Genomic DNA, 17,385 nt, shown 5'->3' with positions numbered 1-17,385 from the left:
TTATTGCACTATCCCTCAAAGATTTTTATTTACAGAGTTTAGTTCTTATTTTATGAGAAAAAAATTAATTTTTTAAAGTATTGGTTAAAAGCATCATATATCGATACGTGTTACGATAGCCGCACGATAGTTTCCTTCTTTGCCGGTAGTCTAATTGTTGTTGTTGTTTTTTTATTAGTTCGGTTTAAAAACATGGAGGAAGAAAACGGAGATCAAGAGTTGTTATTCAATACTAGTGCCGATCAGTCAACCAAAAAACATGAACGAGTAATCATTCATATTGATATCGATTGCTATTATGCCCAAGTTGAAATGATACTCAATCCATCTCTGTGTGGCAAACCACTTGGTATAAAACAGAAAAATCTTGTTGTAACCTGCAACTATGAAGCAAGAGCTCTGGGTGTCGAAAAACTCATGACGATAAAGTCTGCATTGGAAAAGTGCCCTTCGTTGATACTAGCAAATGGAGAGGACTTGAAAATTTACAGAGAGATGTCAGAAAAGATTTATCACGTGCTTCAGTCATACAGCCCTTTTGTGGAGAAACTTGGCTTGGATGAGAACTTTGTTGATGTGACTCATAAGATCATGAAGTTGCCAGAAGTTCAACAAGTTGTTTCTGGACACACTTTCCAGGACAGTGATGATATTTGTGCATGTGGTTGTACTGAAAGACTAGCACAAGGATCACTTATTGCCCAGAAAATGAGAGATCATCTTAGAAATGAATTAGGAATTACTTCCTGTGCTGGGATTGCTTTCAACAAGCTTTTAGCTAAGCTAGTTGGAACAACCCATAAACCAAATCAGCAGACAACACTGCTTTCAACTTCATCCTTAAGTCTAATAACATCATTGAAGCACCCAAGAAACATTCCCGGAATTGGTTCAGCAATCAATAGAAAACTAGAAGCTCTTGGCATTGATACAATAGAGAAACTACAATCTACAGAAATATTTAAGCTTACGGAAGCACTTGGAGCCAAAACAGCTAACCAAATTCAACAACTGAGTTTTGGCATAGACAACAGCCGCGTGAAGATAACGGACAGACCAAAATCGATTGGAGCTGAAGATGGATTTATTCCCATCAGAAGTGAGGTTGAGGTACGGAAGAAGCTAATGTGTTTGTTAGATCGAGTTTTGGAGTTGGTTGAGAAAGATGGTCGTAAACCAAATCAACTTAAGCTGACAGTGCGGAAACTACATCCCTCAAGCCACAGTGTAAGAGAGAGTCGTCAGACGACCATAGAATATGCAACTGGAACTGGTAGTAGCGCAAACCAGGGTCCAGGAGATGAAAAACATAAAATCAAGTTGATGACAACATTAATGAATCTTTTCGAAAAGATCATCGGCTGCGACGTTTCGTGGCAAGTTACGTTGCTTGGCATCTCATTCTCGGGTTACCCATCCAAAAATAGTGAAAGTCCAGCTAAAAATTCAATCAACAAATACTTCCCCGTGAAAACGAGTTCATCGCGACCAGACGAACCCCTACCGCCAGCCAAGCGTGGTCGCTTTGATGAATCTGTTCTTCAAGAATTGCCTCCAGACATTCGCCAAGAAGTGCTGGAAGATATGCAAAACCAACTGCCTTCGTCCGACCCACAAAAACCAACCGATTCTAATTGTCCAAAAGGAGTCGACCCCCTGGTCTTCCGCGAACTCCCGGTGGAAATCAGGGAAGAGCTCTTAGCCGAGGAGAGGATGAAAAAGCAAAGTAACATTAAAAAATCTAACAATTTGTTACAGTATTTTCGGAAAGCTTCCTAGAACCAGAGATCACTTTCAAGAAATGGCTCGCGAACAATTAACTGGATTTTATTAAACTGGTATCGCCCAAATTCATGTCATACATACTGATTTTCTAATGTTTATTACTTGTCATAGGCTCGTTATTTACCTCTTTTTGTTTACCAAAAGGGCACAGGCACCATTTGTTTTTACCTATTAGGTATTTTTTGGACTTTTCAATCCGGTTGTTAAATCGTGGTACACTACACGATCACAAGCAATTGATTGTTACACCAGAATATTCGATCGGTTTTCGATATTACCGGTAGGATTTGGGTTTGCTGCCTCAATTACCATCCATGGTTATGCATTTTCTACCTCATTTACTATTAAGTTCTACCCCTATTTCTACTCTGAAACTTGATTTTTGTTATTTTTTGTTTAGAAACAGTATAGTTCTTGTTTCGAAGACAAAGATAAAAACACAGCATAACAGGAATCCAGAATTAAATTACAACCTCTATCTGTACACAGAAACTGGCCAATCAAGTTGGAACTGTCTTCAATTTCTATTTTCGTTGCAGGCACTTAGCCATGATTCCAGTTTCTGCCTTCCAAGTGATTTAACCTTCGGCACGAATGAAAATTTTGTTATGAATATCATAATTTTAAAAAGTAAGTTTTTTTTACCGGAGTAAGCCTTACTAATCGGAAGGTACTTGCACGATGGTTAAAAAAAAAACACATATGTGTCACGCATAAGTGTCTTTCGGTATTAAGCTGGTTACGGATAACCCATTGGTTCACCGGGAACGAGCACTAGGAACGCCATTTGTCCCACTTTTTTATTGGTAACCCCTGTTCTCTGGGTTACCATTTATTTCGGCAATTTTATAGAAATCTTCTATCGCCATCTAGGGAAAATCCAGTCCAGTCAGGTTTAAATACAAGCCGGACTTTTTTTTTTCTCTTCTCATTCTCTTGCCTTAGAATCCTAGATTGCTATAAAAACACATGATTTGGATTTGAAATTCAACGATGATTTCGAAAAACCAGTTCGTTTTGAGTTGGGAGTTAAAGCGATTAGTTTACGGAACCAATATCCTTGGGCATTTCGAAAATCGAATAAAGGATCCAAGAACCCATTTGACGTAGTCAACTCAGCATACTTACCTCGACTATACTTCGATAATTTACAAGTGGGAAAAGGTTGCCTTTAAGCCTTTAAGCAAAAAGAAGGTATTGTGCGTGTCTATGTAAGAATCATGGATTAATGGGTGAGCAACGGATTGTGGCACTGGATGTTTGTGGTTCAAATCCCATCAGAGGTAAAAAGTACACCATATGTTTGCTGATTCACTTTATTGACGTTATCGCTGACAGAGTTTACAGACGTTCTAGTAATTTTCCTAGGGCTACTTTAAATTATTATTACAAGTGTAAACAAGTTACCTTTAAGCTCCTGGTAAAAGTTGAAACATAAAATGTATGACTCATGGCTCAATGGTAGAGCATCGAAGCGGTACGCCGAAGGTTTAGGGTTCGATTCCCAAAAGAGTTAAGTTACATTTAAATGTGAAAATACATTCCATCGGGAAAATTAAACGTTCTAAGAATTTCAATGTCCTCGGTAATAATTCTGATTTATGAAGTACAAAATCTCTAATGGTAAAATTAGGGGGCCTTAACCAAAGATATGTAAAGTGTTATTCTACAACGTTGCGATTGCTCGCAAATGCTGGAACATTACAATTCAGATGAAGAACGTATAGTTGAACACATACTATGATAATTAATCCTACTCAATTTATTGTTTGTTAACAGAAAACAATTAAAACAATTTACATCTTCAACTTGCTTTGCGTATTGGAAATTTTCCACTGACGACGCACACTGAATTCCACTACACGAGAATGGGATTCGAACCTAAGGTATGTAGTATCCCAGTACAGCGCTCTACCATTAAGCTATGACAGATAATAAATAGAATTCTAAGTCTTCAACAAATCAAGGTAACTGTGCAAAGTTGTACATAGTGGATCAGATATCAATGGGGGGGATATAGGGGGGGTTGCCAGGAAGGTATCGCATCGGACTAGCAACTCCAAGGTCCGTGGTTCGATTCCCAGTAGGTTCCTGGTGTTCTGGGCTTCCAACCTTCCCAGGTGTCTACCTTCCACGTCGCCAGTCGGGTCGAGAAACTTCCCCATTACGAAGTAATGGGACGGATATTTTGGCGATGCTTTACATAATATCCATTAACAAATTGCAATAAATTGATTTGTCTGTGTGAATGCGTATTTTTTACTTGAACACTTTGCCACGGACTCTAACCGTTGGCATCATCTTCTGAGATATATTATTAATACTGCTTGATCAATATTAAGTGTATATAAGATTGTAATATATACTCATTCAAATCTACTGTTTATTTTTGTAATTCTTTTAACTTTTTTGGGTTTTGAACCCTTGACCTTCGGCGTACTATGCCGATGCTCTACCACTGAGCCGTAAGTCATATATCCAATTTGTCCATATTTTCGTATTGATGGTCGTTGGGTTCAACAAATTTGGACTTTGAATAATTTTTGTAGCATGATTCAAGATAATTTCATACTAACATGTCCACAATACATCCATTTAATAGAAATGCAATGAAATTATAACATATCTTTTCATTTAATTTGTTATCCTTCAGCCAGGATTTGAACCCGAGAACTTTGGATCCATACACCAACGTTCTACCACAAAGCTATGATCCTTGAATGTTAACTATTCAGGTTAGCATATAGTTTTACGAGCCTATAAAAGTTGCCTTTATTATCTTTTCGTGCCTTCTAATATTAGTGCAAAATTAAATATAACTCATGGCTCAACGGTTGAGCATCGGCAATGCACACCGAAAGTTTGGGGATCGATACCCAAAACAGTTAAATTATAATCTGTGAAAGCATTCCAATACATCTGATAAATCGATATATGTATAAAGATTCTATAAAAATTAATATATAAATATATGTTTCAAGTATGTACAACAGCAAACTACCAGCTCCAGGATAGAAATTCCAATAGCGGTAATTCGAACACACTCCGGAATTCTCAGTACAAAAACTGCACATCAGTGGCAATCTCGGCAGTGCAAGTGTACAATCCTTGAAAGAAAAAAGTGCAAAAATCTGAAACATACAGAGTTTGAACACAAAGAAAGTATGAAAGACAACTTTTTCAAAATTAGTGTAATATAAAACTTGTATTGACAGTTCATCACATGATAAAATATTTTGCAACTTTTAAAATGTAAAATAACCATTTCAAAAGTTGCTGTCAACCAAGGCAGGGGGAGACACTGCCTCAATTGACTCACCGGGGAGATTACCCAGTGCTTGGCTAAGAGAAGCCGGAAGAAGAGCTGAAGATTTGGAACATTTTTACAGGAGCGATTAACCTTTAATTCGGATTTGTGGGTAGCGACATAGCCCTCCATTAGCATTTCATCGAACTATGAGGACCCCCACGTCCCCTTTCCGGCCAGAGCCCTCCAAACCTCGATATATGTTGTTTTTATATATACCGTACAGTAGGGGCATGACCCCCTACGGGCTTATTATGAGTCAAGGGGAAACGGGGCTTCAAAAAAGAAGGGAGCCCAGATATGCACTTCAATTTGTCTTTAATAAAATACCGTAACACGAGAGAACGTTAATAAATCATGGATATTTCCAATCGCGCTTCCAATTATCAACCATTGTTTTGGCACCCAGCCTCAGTCAAAATCCTATTCTTGTTCAGTATAGTTTGTAGTCTACATTAAAGAAAAAACATGAGTTAGTATTAAATTTTGTCAAATAATTCCATTCTTAACGCTTAGTCGTTAGATCTCGGCCAGATTGAACTCCACTCTTCCCCACACTGGCCGAAACGACTGAGTGATTCCGTTACGTTCTACCTGCATTTTAACACATTAACATTCAATCAGTTTCAAAGAATACATTTAAATTAAAATAATGTATACGCAAATAAATAAATCTCCACAAGCGAGGACAAAACTGTGGAATAGAATGGTATAGAAGAATAGAGGAAGATTGGAGAGGGGGACGGATTACAGATGACAAACTACGCGAAGTACCTAGATGCTTTGGAACTAAATGCACGCGCACTATCTCTTCCAATCACTTTAAACGTTTCAATTCAATAAGAATATATAACTTCACAATTGTTTTCCAGAGCTCTACTGTGAATCAATTGAGAAGTGATTAGTGTTAAATAAATGTTTCTTACTTGCATGACTTAAAGCTTTTTTTAAGTTGAACACTTTCCCAATGTGCTAATACTGGATGTTTGGCTTTATCTGTTTCTAATAACAATTTCATTGTGATCAAGAAGACACTGGTTGCATGCAGCTGGGTAGATGTTTTTTAAAGAAGAGAAATGCTTCCTCTCCTTCAATCTCATTTCCAAGTTAAGCAGGGCTACAGATCAATTAGTCACATAGAAAATTATAGAATTTAAACCTTAACTTTACCAATATTACTTCAGACACCAGAACCTTTGGGAAAACACACTGAAAACATGATAATTTTGAAAATGCTTTAATAATCAATCAAATAGAATGTCAAAGATGGGATACCTTGCTCATAGAAAAATGCCAAATAAAGTTCACATTCAAACAACTCAGCTCAAGATGCCCAGAAAAAAACAAAAACTTGGATCACGTTTCAGTTCAATCTCCTTTCCATCTTTGCTTTCAAGAGATTAAGACAATCAGAGTTATACAGACCAAACTTTTGCTTCCAGTAACTTACATTTTGCATCATCATGGATATTTCCAATCACACTTCCAATTATCAACCATTGTTATGGCACCCAACCTCAGTCCAAATCCTATTCTAGTTCAGTATGGTTTGTAGTGTACAATAAAGAAAAAAAACACGGGTTAGTATTAAATTTTTGCTGATACTCCTACTTAATACGGTGAAATCCTTTTGGCATATTTCTTACAATTTATTACCAGGACATTGTGGGATTTAGAATAGATATCCTGTCTACTTTGGTTATCCTTCCCTGTAGAAAAGAAAAGTATGAAAGTGGGTTTGTAATGAACAGCATGCTGTTTGATAACAAACCTTGCTTGACAACAGCAAACCAATCCACAACTACTTTCGTTCCCGAACGCTCTGTACAAATGCAAAAGGTGTACAAGACTAATCCTGGAATGCGGGAAAGCCATGGGTTGTAAACAATCAATTCAAGTCCATATCTCCTTCGCTATCGTTTGCTTTGCGTGCGTCTTGTGGAATAGTGCTGGTGAAAATTCATCAACAGAGGTCCGACATTTTCAATGCATCGACCTTTTGGGTTCTGCCCGATGGTACAATGCCGCTTTGAACTGTTCAATTCGAGTAGTACGTACTTCAAACGAAATGTACGAATTTCTTATTGGTCACGCCTGTTGCCCCTCAACTTTTGAGGAGCAATAGACTTTTTGGCTATTACCCCTCAACTTTTGAGGGGCAATAGACTTTTCCTTTCTTATTTGCTTTGTTACTTCCTCAAATCCGTCGTCTGCTGTTCTCTACGACCATAAAAAACCGGGAAGCTTTTGAAGATGAGTTTTTAGGTTGGAGAACGAAGAAGGCAGCTCTTGATAAGCATGGGCTAAGTAAGCCATAATTACAGTCACTGTCAGCTACAATAAAAGTGAGGAATGGAAGATTCCTACGGGGCTAAAAATTCAATAATCTTTTAAAAATAGTATTTATTTTAAGCGAACATTTTATTTTTTACCCTCTCGTTGACAATTGGTTGAAGGGAATGAACGCGCTTATTGTTTTATTAAAATGCTGAAAATATGTTGGCAGCTTTCCTTTAAAATGGTCAAAAATTTCGTATTGCAGACGTTCTAAGTTTGATTACCATGAATGTCGACGTGTCCATGAATTACAGCCGTCAGAATAAATTGTTTCATCACCAATCGTCGTCATTTCTTGCCAGCTGCGAATCTAACATTTTTTAAATTAAAAAAATTTATACAGCTCAGAAAATTTTCGACACCTATTGCATATCAACGTTGATTTTATATCCGAATCACTCGCACCTCGCCATTCCGAATTGTCGCTAGTGCAATGAAAACTATTTTCTTAAAAGCCTTGCGAATATTATGAATATCAAATATTTAACAGTTCTCTAATAAAGCAAACCTGCTAAATGTAGCTGGTTCTAGAAAACAAAGGTTGTGTCAGTACAACTATCTGATAAACCTTCACACTACACATTCAACATTCTTGGAACAAAATACTACCATCAGCAAAGTCATTTTTCCATAGATGTTGGTCAATCTTCTGACCTCATTATACTACCTAGGCATCACATTCCATTTTCATTCTTCTTCATATGCGACAAACATACGAAGTATGGAGACATTAACTTAGTGCCATAGTTTACATATTCTAAAATGTTTTTAAAATGTCTATATGGTGGCTGCATGAGTGCTGTAAAGACACTATAAAAATTTAATCAGAAATTATTATTGCATTAGGACGACCTACTTGAATTACTTTCAAATGAAAGTAAGAGGTTGCAAGGTGATCCAATAAAAGTCTCTTCTAAACTTTTTACCTGTGTCCATTCATTTACAATTGGAGTAATAGTGTCCATCCTGAGGTATCCTTCTCAACAGATTCGATGTAAAGAGTTGAATGACTGTATCACGTTGGCGACACTGAGTCACTGACCGAGATTTTATTAATTACAGCGCGGAACTATTGCGGTTGGCAACTGTAAAATTTACTTTTCTAAGCATTGTTTTTTCTATATTCCAAGCCATCATCGATTAGGAGCCAGGTAGAGGTAACACATGTACTTTTGTGGTTTTTGAGGCTTTAATGGTTTCCTTTATCCTTTAAGTTGTTGAGAAAAAAAGTCATTTATCTCAGCATCGATCTTAAAATAGTTCCTTTCATACATAGCAGCTCTTCTCAGATTTGCTTCCTTAGTCAGATTTACTGGTAGCCGGAGAAATAGGACCCAAAAAAAGGCCATGGAGAAATAGGACCCGGTGAAATAGGACCCCTTTTTCTGACTTTTTTTCTCCGCTAGATGGGTCCTATTTCTCCCTCCTATCATTAATGGCTGCCTATGTTTCTACAGCAGCGTTGCTAAACTAATTTTTTAAAATATAAAGGTTTCGCGGGGTAGGTTAGGTTAGGATAATTCAGTTAATTATATTTAAAAAAATTAGTTTAGCAACGCTGTGAAACATAGGCAGCCATTAATAACAGGAGGGAGAAATAGGACCCATCTAGCGGAGAAATAGGACCCTAAAAAGAAAGTCAGAAAAAGAGGTCCTATTTCTCCATGGCCTATTTTTGGGTCCTATTTCTCCGGCAATCGATTTACTCAATACATTTGCCATCTTGTCACTGGGATGAACAGACAAGCATGTTTTGCAGATTGTTTGCAGCACAGTTATTACTGCCTTCGTGTAACCAACATGAAAAATTGTATGTTCCCAGCTACATCAGGGGGCCCACACATTCTATCAGGACCATGTTACCATGTCTTACATTTGGCATCTTTTACATTAACCTGCTAGAAAAAAAAAATAAAAATAAATGTGAATAAGACAGTTGATTGGTATTTCGGGGATGTTACTGTGCCATTCACCTGACAAGCATTCCAAACTGCATAGGTGTTTGGGAAGTATCACAGCTGCACAAGTTTTGTTCTATAATTTGGATATGGTTCCGTTGTAGTATTTGCTGATGTCTCACTGTCCCTAAGCAAATCCTTGCTCACATCAATGCTGGTCTATTAGAAGGACTTACGCTCTATACAAAAGACAATAAAACAGCTTAATACTTTTATAAACTGGTGAATTATATAATGTTCAATATTTCAGTATTTCACCTTTATTTACAGAACGATTGACCAGCGTAGCCCTCATGAACAGAAGCCTGATTCTTGCAGCAGAGTTGAAAAAATTTATAAATAGAAAGGATAATCAAAGTTGAAACCACCCGAGAAGCCTTGCGGAATAAGGTCAACCACCTACGAGAATGCAAGAAATACGTGCCAGAAAAAAGTTGTACAAAGGGCAATGACTGAATGTAAACTGTCACTCTGCTGTCATCAAAGTCCTGTTCGAACGCAGCTCCTTCGTGAAAATTCTAGAAAACGAAAATAACAGACGTATTTGGATAACATGAAACGTGAAATCTTCGTAGCAAATAGTGTAGTCAATACTCTGAGAAACTTACGAAAACTAACGAACAATATATGTTTAACAACGTCTTACGAAGTTTCTGGATTCAATTCTTCTTGCTCCTTTGCCCACGGCAGTTGCAAGACTTGATAACCTTCAAATAAAAGCGAAAAGCAGTGCGGTAATCCAAGGATTCGCACCGGGCAAATCGAGTGAGCCAAGGAATCAGTTAACAGAACACGAAGGATATTAAAATTACCAGCAAATCAACGATAAGTATGAATCATTTAAACTCAAATATAAACCAAATCCAGATTACACCCAACAAGCGGCCAACCACTTTCCCGTTCACCCACAAACGCCCTACACTCCTCCAAAGAGTCCATGCTACGATCCTCCTACATCATTATTTTCTAGAACCTACGAAACTCGAAAACTTCACGACAATTTACCTTAGCCTTACCCCCAGCTGGATCATACTAGGTTGTCTTACAATCCATCTGAGCAAGTCGATCGCCCTTATCGCCCACCTTTGGAAAATAAATATCCATCAGTTTACTGTAAAGATGTAGAAGAATTGACGGTAACTTACAGTCATGGGAGTTCAGGATTCCCCAATAATAACAATGTGAATTTTCCCAAATTTGGCGAATTGTTCAAAGACAAATTGAATCAATTAAAAAATATTAGACCTTGAGGTTAAAAAATAAATAATGTAAAGGCATCACAATGGTTTATGAATAAGTATGTCAACTGAACAGCTGGGCTATTCTATAATTCCTACCATACGTCTACGGTATTAATCGTTAGAAAATCAAGCTAATTCAAACTAAACTGATTGCAAAAAGATTAGATATCAACAGAATCATTTGACCTCATTTCACAAAATGTCACTTTCGAAGAGGGAAAACATAGCTATGGCTAGTGATGTAAGGTTGCTAAGGATCAGCGCCCAAATAGACACAAAATTAATCAATCACCTTTGAAGAAGGAATCCTACTGCAAAGGGGAAAAAATAAATAATACCATCAATGTTATCTCTTGCGGAAATTTCTCAGAACAAGCATACTGATTTCCAATTGTCCATTCTTCAAAAGAATATTTGAAAGCATTATTACTTTAAAAAATGTAATGATAAAAACTATAAATAATGTTATCAACTAGCTTTCTATTCAATTAAGAACTGAACTTGACCAAAACCACGAGCTAAATCTGGTTCCCTAAAGGATTTCCTGCAAATCACATTGCAAGTCATTAGCAAGAGATTCATTATCAGCAGGCATGGTTTCCAAAAATTCAAACAGTGGACAAATTAATCAGTAAACTATCTGCTGTTGTTACTTTTGCTACTATATTCCATTAGAAAAGTTCATGTGTTACCAAGGGAGTTGAGATAAAAATCATACCTGTCTTCGGGTGTTCACCCATGTTCCTGTAGAAAGTGTTCCTGGATTTTTTGATAAATGCGTAGAGCTCCTGATTATTACAAAAGGATAATGTTGTTCGGAAAACCAGAAGATGACTTTTTCAGCGAAATTTCTTCACTTTTTTTAACCTAGCAAATAATAAATATTCCTGGTGACACATTGCCCAAAACATGTGGTGAGAAATAAATGACAACAGTGAAACAACACATTGTCTATAGAAGCTGAATAGTGATTGAGTAGGTCTATCATTCAGTCTTACCATGAACTTGAATCATTAACGTGAACAACAACCTTGATGCAAAGAACGCTATGGCACGAATGAAGATACAGCTGCAGATGACAGGTGTTCTGAAATACTAATGAATAGCTTTTAGATAATTTTCTTGGTGCCCACAAAACAATATATTACCTTACAACAGACACAATTCACTAAGATCTCGGAAAAAATCTTGGCAGTTCGTATGATCCCACTACCTAGTGACTGACTTCTGGCGTATTTTCTACAGAAGCTTCTATATTGTTTATGTACCATAACGGCTGTAAACGCTGGCTGTCATTTTCCTGGTGTAATGTAAGTCCATTAACATTAAGTAACCTGGAGAGATTTGAATTCATGTTAGAAGGAAATAAAGATGTCTCTTAGTTCAATCACAATAATTATACTTTTGATCTGTCAAAGATAGTAAGTATTGTATGTTACCTACTATCTTCTATCTATCTACTGTGCTAAAAATTTTGTCAAAGAAACCAATTCTACTATTCTCTCTCGAGCCGGTGATCACAATTTGCTTTTGATAAGTTAGATTTGGTAAATATTTAACATGATTACAAAAAAAATAACGTAAAACGTAAAAAATTAACGTAACTTATAAAGTGATAAAATTAAACGCCAAAATTTCCAAACCACGAGGTCAAACCAAATGCTAGGAATGAAGGCAGAAAGCAGAGAGCAGACAGTAGTGAGCAGACATCAGACTGGAATGGAGTTCAAGTACAGAGGCCATTTCCTTCCGACTGCCGAGTGGCGCTAGTGACAACATTGTCTTTTCCCCAGGGGCACTGGGGTCTCAAGTAGCCATTGCCCACCTGAATCCAGTGGACGATACGTATCGCATTTACCGCCTTGATCGAACGACTGAAAGAGAATTTTTCCATTACTGGGATGGACTAAACGAGATGTATTTTTACTACTATTACCTTATTATTTTAAGAGAGAAATTGCGGCTGCCGGTCATGTTTATCTCGAAACAAACATGGCTTCCAGCCGCAAAAGCTAATCTTAAAACACCAAGGTGCGTTCGTAAAAGGTTGTGCGTTTCGTATTAGCAGAGTAATTAGGGCTCGGCCCCGTGTCCAATGGGTAGGTATTTGGGCGAATGGGTAGGTCTTCTCGGCAAAATAATTGGATCCGGTGGGTAACGGTTCCTAAGACTTTGTGCCCACTACCTACCCGGGTACCATGTGGGTAACATAATTTCGAAAACCGTTTCCATTACCCGGGTTCAAAACCCGGTTATCCCCGATTTCCTACCCGATTACCCGAGTTTTTCCCTGAAATCAAGTGACGCCCTTTGAATTTCCCGCCAAAAAATTTTTTTTTTGCTACCCTCCCTTTTAATTTAATTTGGGGCTTTGAAAGCCGCCATTTTCCAAGATGGCGGTGGGTATACCCGGTTTGCCCATCAAATCCGCCCAGCCTACCCACTTTGGCAAATAGACTACCCGGATCGCTCATGGGCGACTTTTTTTGGCGACGAACCGCGGGTAAACCGGGTTTTCAAGAACCGGGGCCGAGCCCTAAGAGTAATAGCAGAGTAATAGAATACATTACTAATAGTAATGTAGGTTGTTGGTGTAGGTGAGGTGTTGTTGAGGTAAAGGCAGGAAAAGAAGCATCTTAAGAAGCATCTTCCTTTTTTCTCTCTCTCTCTCTCTCTTTTTCTGACAGCCCTTTTTTGGGGCGAGTCTTCCAACGCGCCATCTCTTCGGCAACGGGCTTTGCATAGTTAAACAAAGCCGTGTGTCTTGCCTCTATTTCTCTTTTCCCCTTTAGATATTCTTCATTTAATCTTCACGTTTTTCAAGGTTGCATCAGCAACACGCACGATGTATAATGGCAAACCAACGGGCAGACAACTTTAGGGTACACACCCATCTGATGGTATTCAATGACCCCAGAAAAAAAAAGAGGCAAACAGTTGAACCCTATTTGAATGTACAGTATAATAATTCAGCTAAAGAAAGGCGCCAAAGAGGCACAATACAACAACAGACTTCGGCGTCAATCCCAATCGTCCGTGTTATGGTTGGCTAGGCGCCTTCTTATTTAACTATTAAAGAAAGAGGGAAAAACATTCGAACTTTGTGCCCTTTTCTTCTATGGTGTTTCGTTTTTTTTTGTATGTGTGTGTTAGTAGAATCGTTAAAATAAACAGAAATATATATATATATATATATACATATATATTTAGAAAGCTTGAATATACCAGAGAGTTTGGTTGAATAATGTAAGATCGTGGACGACGTTGAATAGGCGGCCGATAAGGGAAACGGGGTATGGGTTTTTGAGGCCGGGCTTCAAAGGCCAGACCCAACAAATTGAGTCTTTTCGCCGCCAATAAACGATATTTCGCTTGGCAAGCTTGGCACCGAACGTTCACCATGTTTTGTTTTGTTTTTAAAAATCCCCTCCGTTTTCCCAGGAAAAGTAGATGACGAGAAAGAAAAAAAAAATGGGAAAACAAACACAGAGGGCACCTGGGGGCACAGAGGGCTTCCTTTTATTTTAGGCATCGTATTTTTGTTTTGTTTATCAACGCGTTTCTTGTTAAGATCGAAACTGATTTTAACCTATTACATGACTATCAGTATCTTTACGTATTGAAATGTATTAGACTTTTTTGTGTTTGATGCATCAATTTATATACTGTGCAACATATTTAAGCTATAAGAACGTATTGGTGACTGTATGCATTTTGTACATAGGGATTGTTAAATGACTGTACAAAAAAAATTGATCTTTCTGGTTTAGATGGTTTGTTTTTATATTGCTTACATGTACTTAATCTTACTTTCTACATATTAATACAAAGCGGAAATTCCTTGAGAGAACAGTTATGCCGGTCTTTGCGAAATTCGCGTTTAAGATAAGGACTCCTAAATGTTTTAATTCAAATTTGTTTTTTCTGCTCTCGTAAGGTACTCGCTTATTTTTGGTTCCCTGTCTTGGTTAATACGGAGGGTCTCTAATTTGGGAGTAATTCCCCTGCTAAATTGGGCAAACTTCTGATTGCCTTACGTCGCCAGATCGGAGGAAGAAAAAAAGGAAATTCGTTTTCAATTCGCTTTAACACAGAAGGGGGATGACACCGTAGCGTGCTAGTGTCAAAATGTGTTATGCTTTCAGACTGTTGTTTCAACCTATGGTGACATCGTGAGAATAACCACTAAGAGAAATGAATAGCCAAAAAGATAAAGGAGAATAGTATAGCAATACACCACAAGAGAAGTTCATTTCATAACCTCTGAACATACAACAATAAAATTTGTGATATCTTACAACTGTATACATCAATTTCGTAATTCTTTTTAATACCCGTATAGGAATAATCATAAGAAGGAAGAGAAAACACGTGTATTTCGACTTATAGGAGAAGATTTATTTTAAACTGCTTTCGTTTGGCGCAAAGATTTTCCAGCACCTGAGAAAGCTTCAAAGGTAGAAGTTTCAGCAGATTCCTTCTTTTTGTCATCATCTTTCTTTGGGGCTCGAATAAACTTGAGGTTACCGAAATGGTAATCATAGTCAGGTACTCCTCGTTTATAACTAGCTTTAATGACAGGGGGCTCATCGTCTTTGACTTTTCTTACTTTTCCGTCCAACCTGATATCAAAATATTAAAGGTTTTGAGCAATAGAGCGATGATTTCAACTTCGAAAAGTTATTGAATAGGAGTCTAAACTTCGTATTATCTGAAAAATGTCTATATTCTATTGAGACGTGATTTTGAAAGCCCGAACTCTGCGACTTAAATTATCAATAAGCTTCTGAGAGAATTTTACCTGATTCCTTGTCCAGCAAAGGCTATAAATCCTTGATCTTCTGGCTCGTAAGTTATTGGTTCAATTGTATCCATGTGTTCTTCTTGTTTTTTTTTCAAAATTTTTTTTTTGGCTTCTTATTATAAAAACAAGTTGATAATAAACTGAAACGGATCTGTGAACGGAAACGGGTCCGCTCACTGATTTGAACAACGCGCTGCTTTGTCAAAAATCGGTTAACTGAAACGAATCCGATTATGAATCAGCTAGAGGCGCTAGAGGGTAGGCATAACGTTATTGCCTTCATGCGACTCTAGCGTTAGAGAACGGAAACCAATCCGTTCTACGGCCCTCAAAAAATCCGTTTTTTAACGACACGGAATCGGATCAGTATCAGTTCACTGGTGAAGACTGTGTTGGCTTGTGAATGGTTTGTTATTGATCCCCTTGTAGCAGACGAATTTCTGTCAGCAAACGAAATTCTTCGGCTAAAAGAGACGAGCAACTTACAAACAAAAATAAAATAAAAATAAAGTAGATAGAACTGGGGCTAGAAAAAAAATTGGGAAATGAAAAGATGAATACACATTCCGTTTCACATATCATATGTGTAATTCGGAATAGGACCCATTTTTTTAAATAAAAAAAAAAATATAATAAGATGTTCAAATGTTGGAACAGAATCCATTTATTAAATCAACCTTACAAGATAAAATTTTGAAAGCGTTATGCTCAGCTCTGTTCGTCTAACGCACTGTAGGAACTGAATAATTCATTTAAGGATGTAATCCCCTCTAATGATAACTGGATCAGTGTCGCGAAAGTTAAGACAACCCCTTGAAATTTTTGACGATGAAAATGAAATCCAAACTAAGACTGAGCAACCACCAAACCGACAGAAACGTCGCTGGTTTTTTTTTTTATTTGAACTTATGCTCTTTTTGTGTAGCAATCTGAATGGATCAGTGTCGCGAAAGTTAAGACAACCCCTACATTTTCTACCATCATTTGATCTTCTTCAGACTAGCGAATGCAAATGTCGAGATACCGGCAAGCACTTAAAGGGATTCAAGTGCAATACTGACATCCTAAGACAAGCACAAGCTGCGCCGTGAAGAAGGCAAGAGAAGCAAAAAAACGTAGAGGAAGTCCGGTTAGTCGACCAGTGCCTTCAGATTGCTACACAGAAAGAGCAAAAGTTCAAATTAAAAAAAAAACCCAGCGACGTTTCTGTTGGTTTGGTGGTTGCTCAGTCTTAGTTTGGATTTCATTTTCATCGTCAAAAATTTCAAGGGTCATAGAAAATGGAATTTAATTTTCCGGGACAATGGTTGGGGTAAAGATCTTAACGTTTTGAGATCTTTTTTCGGTAGGCCAGATTCGTTCCTGGAACTGTTGCGGCGTCGGTGGTGGAAATCCTGTCACTGCCATAAGGACTGGCCTAGGTGAGGATCGAACACCGTTGTCCTTTACCAGTCGATATGGATTAGCCTTCTTTACAGAAGGCGGAATACCATCTTCCGGTACAGGAGTTGGGGTAAAGATTTCCACGTTTTCAAATGTTTCTTGAGTAGGCCACTTGTGTTCCTGGAACTGTTGCGGCGTCGGTGGTGGAAATCCTGTCACTGCCGTAAGGACTGGCCTAGGTGAGGATCGATTACCGTTGTCCTTTACCAGCCGATATGGATTAGCCTGCTTTACAGAAGGCGGAATCCCATCTTCCGGTACAGGAGTTGGGGTAAAGATTTCCACATTTTCAAATCTTTCCTGAGTAGGCCACTTGTGTTCCTGGAACTGTTGCGGCGTCGGTGGTGGAAATCCTGTCAAAGCCGTAAGGACTGGCCTAGGTGAGGATCGAATAACGTTGTCCTTTTCCAGTCGATATGGATTAGCCTTCTTTACAGAAGGCGGAATACCATCTTCCGGTACAGGAGTTGGGGTAAAGATTTCCACGTTTTCAAATGTTTCTTGAGTAGG

The 17,385-nt window shown here is 37.9% G+C and overlaps 2 protein-coding genes and 1 long non-coding RNA gene across 53 annotated transcripts; 1 reads left to right on the top strand and 2 right to left on the bottom strand.

Annotated features, from left to right (window-relative positions):
• Positions 1-128: 128 nt before the first annotated feature.
• LOC116925565 (DNA polymerase iota) lies at positions 129-2,406 on the top strand. Of its 2 annotated transcripts, XM_045174968.1 has the most exons (3): positions 129-1,838; positions 1,897-2,102; positions 2,186-2,406. In XM_045174968.1, the coding sequence occupies exon 1, from the start codon at positions 193-195 to the stop codon at positions 1,777-1,779; it is 1,587 nt and encodes a 528-aa protein (XP_045030903.1). In that variant the 5' UTR covers positions 129-192; the 3' UTR covers positions 1,780-1,838; positions 1,897-2,102; positions 2,186-2,406. The 2 variants fall into 2 exon arrangements, with proteins under 2 accessions (XP_045030903.1, XP_032788174.2); XM_032932283.2 differs by having other exon boundaries at positions 1,897-2,406.
• Positions 2,407-5,393: 2,987 nt separating this feature from the next.
• LOC116925633 lies at positions 5,394-12,621 on the bottom strand. Of its 50 annotated transcripts, none has more exons than XR_004395566.2 (14): positions 12,565-12,621; positions 11,777-12,502; positions 11,627-11,723; positions 10,533-11,495; positions 9,646-10,470; positions 9,403-9,566; positions 8,702-9,327; positions 7,525-8,636; positions 6,864-7,463; positions 6,543-6,801; positions 6,368-6,476; positions 5,867-6,301; positions 5,603-5,686; positions 5,394-5,542 (listed from the first exon to the last, which is right to left on the bottom strand). It is a non-coding gene; the product is annotated as an uncharacterized LOC116925633 (long non-coding RNA). The 50 variants fall into 50 exon arrangements; XR_004395568.2 differs by having other exon boundaries at positions 6,019-6,301; XR_004395585.2 differs by having other exon boundaries at positions 5,394-6,301; positions 7,525-7,580; positions 7,654-7,739; positions 8,356-8,636.
• A 2,366-nt stretch (positions 12,622-14,987) lies between these two features.
• LOC116925594 (ubiquitin fusion degradation protein 1 homolog) lies at positions 14,988-15,562 on the bottom strand. The gene is made up of 2 exons (XM_045175002.1): positions 15,430-15,562; positions 14,988-15,250 (listed from the first exon to the last, which is right to left on the bottom strand). The coding sequence occupies exons 1-2, from the start codon at positions 15,501-15,503 to the stop codon at positions 15,031-15,033; spliced, it is 294 nt and encodes a 97-aa protein (XP_045030937.1). The 5' UTR covers positions 15,504-15,562; the 3' UTR covers positions 14,988-15,030.
• Positions 15,563-17,385: the final 1,823 nt, after the last annotated feature.

This window comes from Daphnia magna, linkage group LG6 (genome assembly GCF_020631705.1).
Source record: "Daphnia magna isolate NIES linkage group LG6, ASM2063170v1.1, whole genome shotgun sequence".
NCBI lineage: Eukaryota > Metazoa > Arthropoda > Branchiopoda > Diplostraca > Daphniidae > Daphnia > Daphnia magna.
Note: the sequence above shows the minus strand (reverse complement) of the source record. Positions and strands in the feature narration are given on the sequence as shown.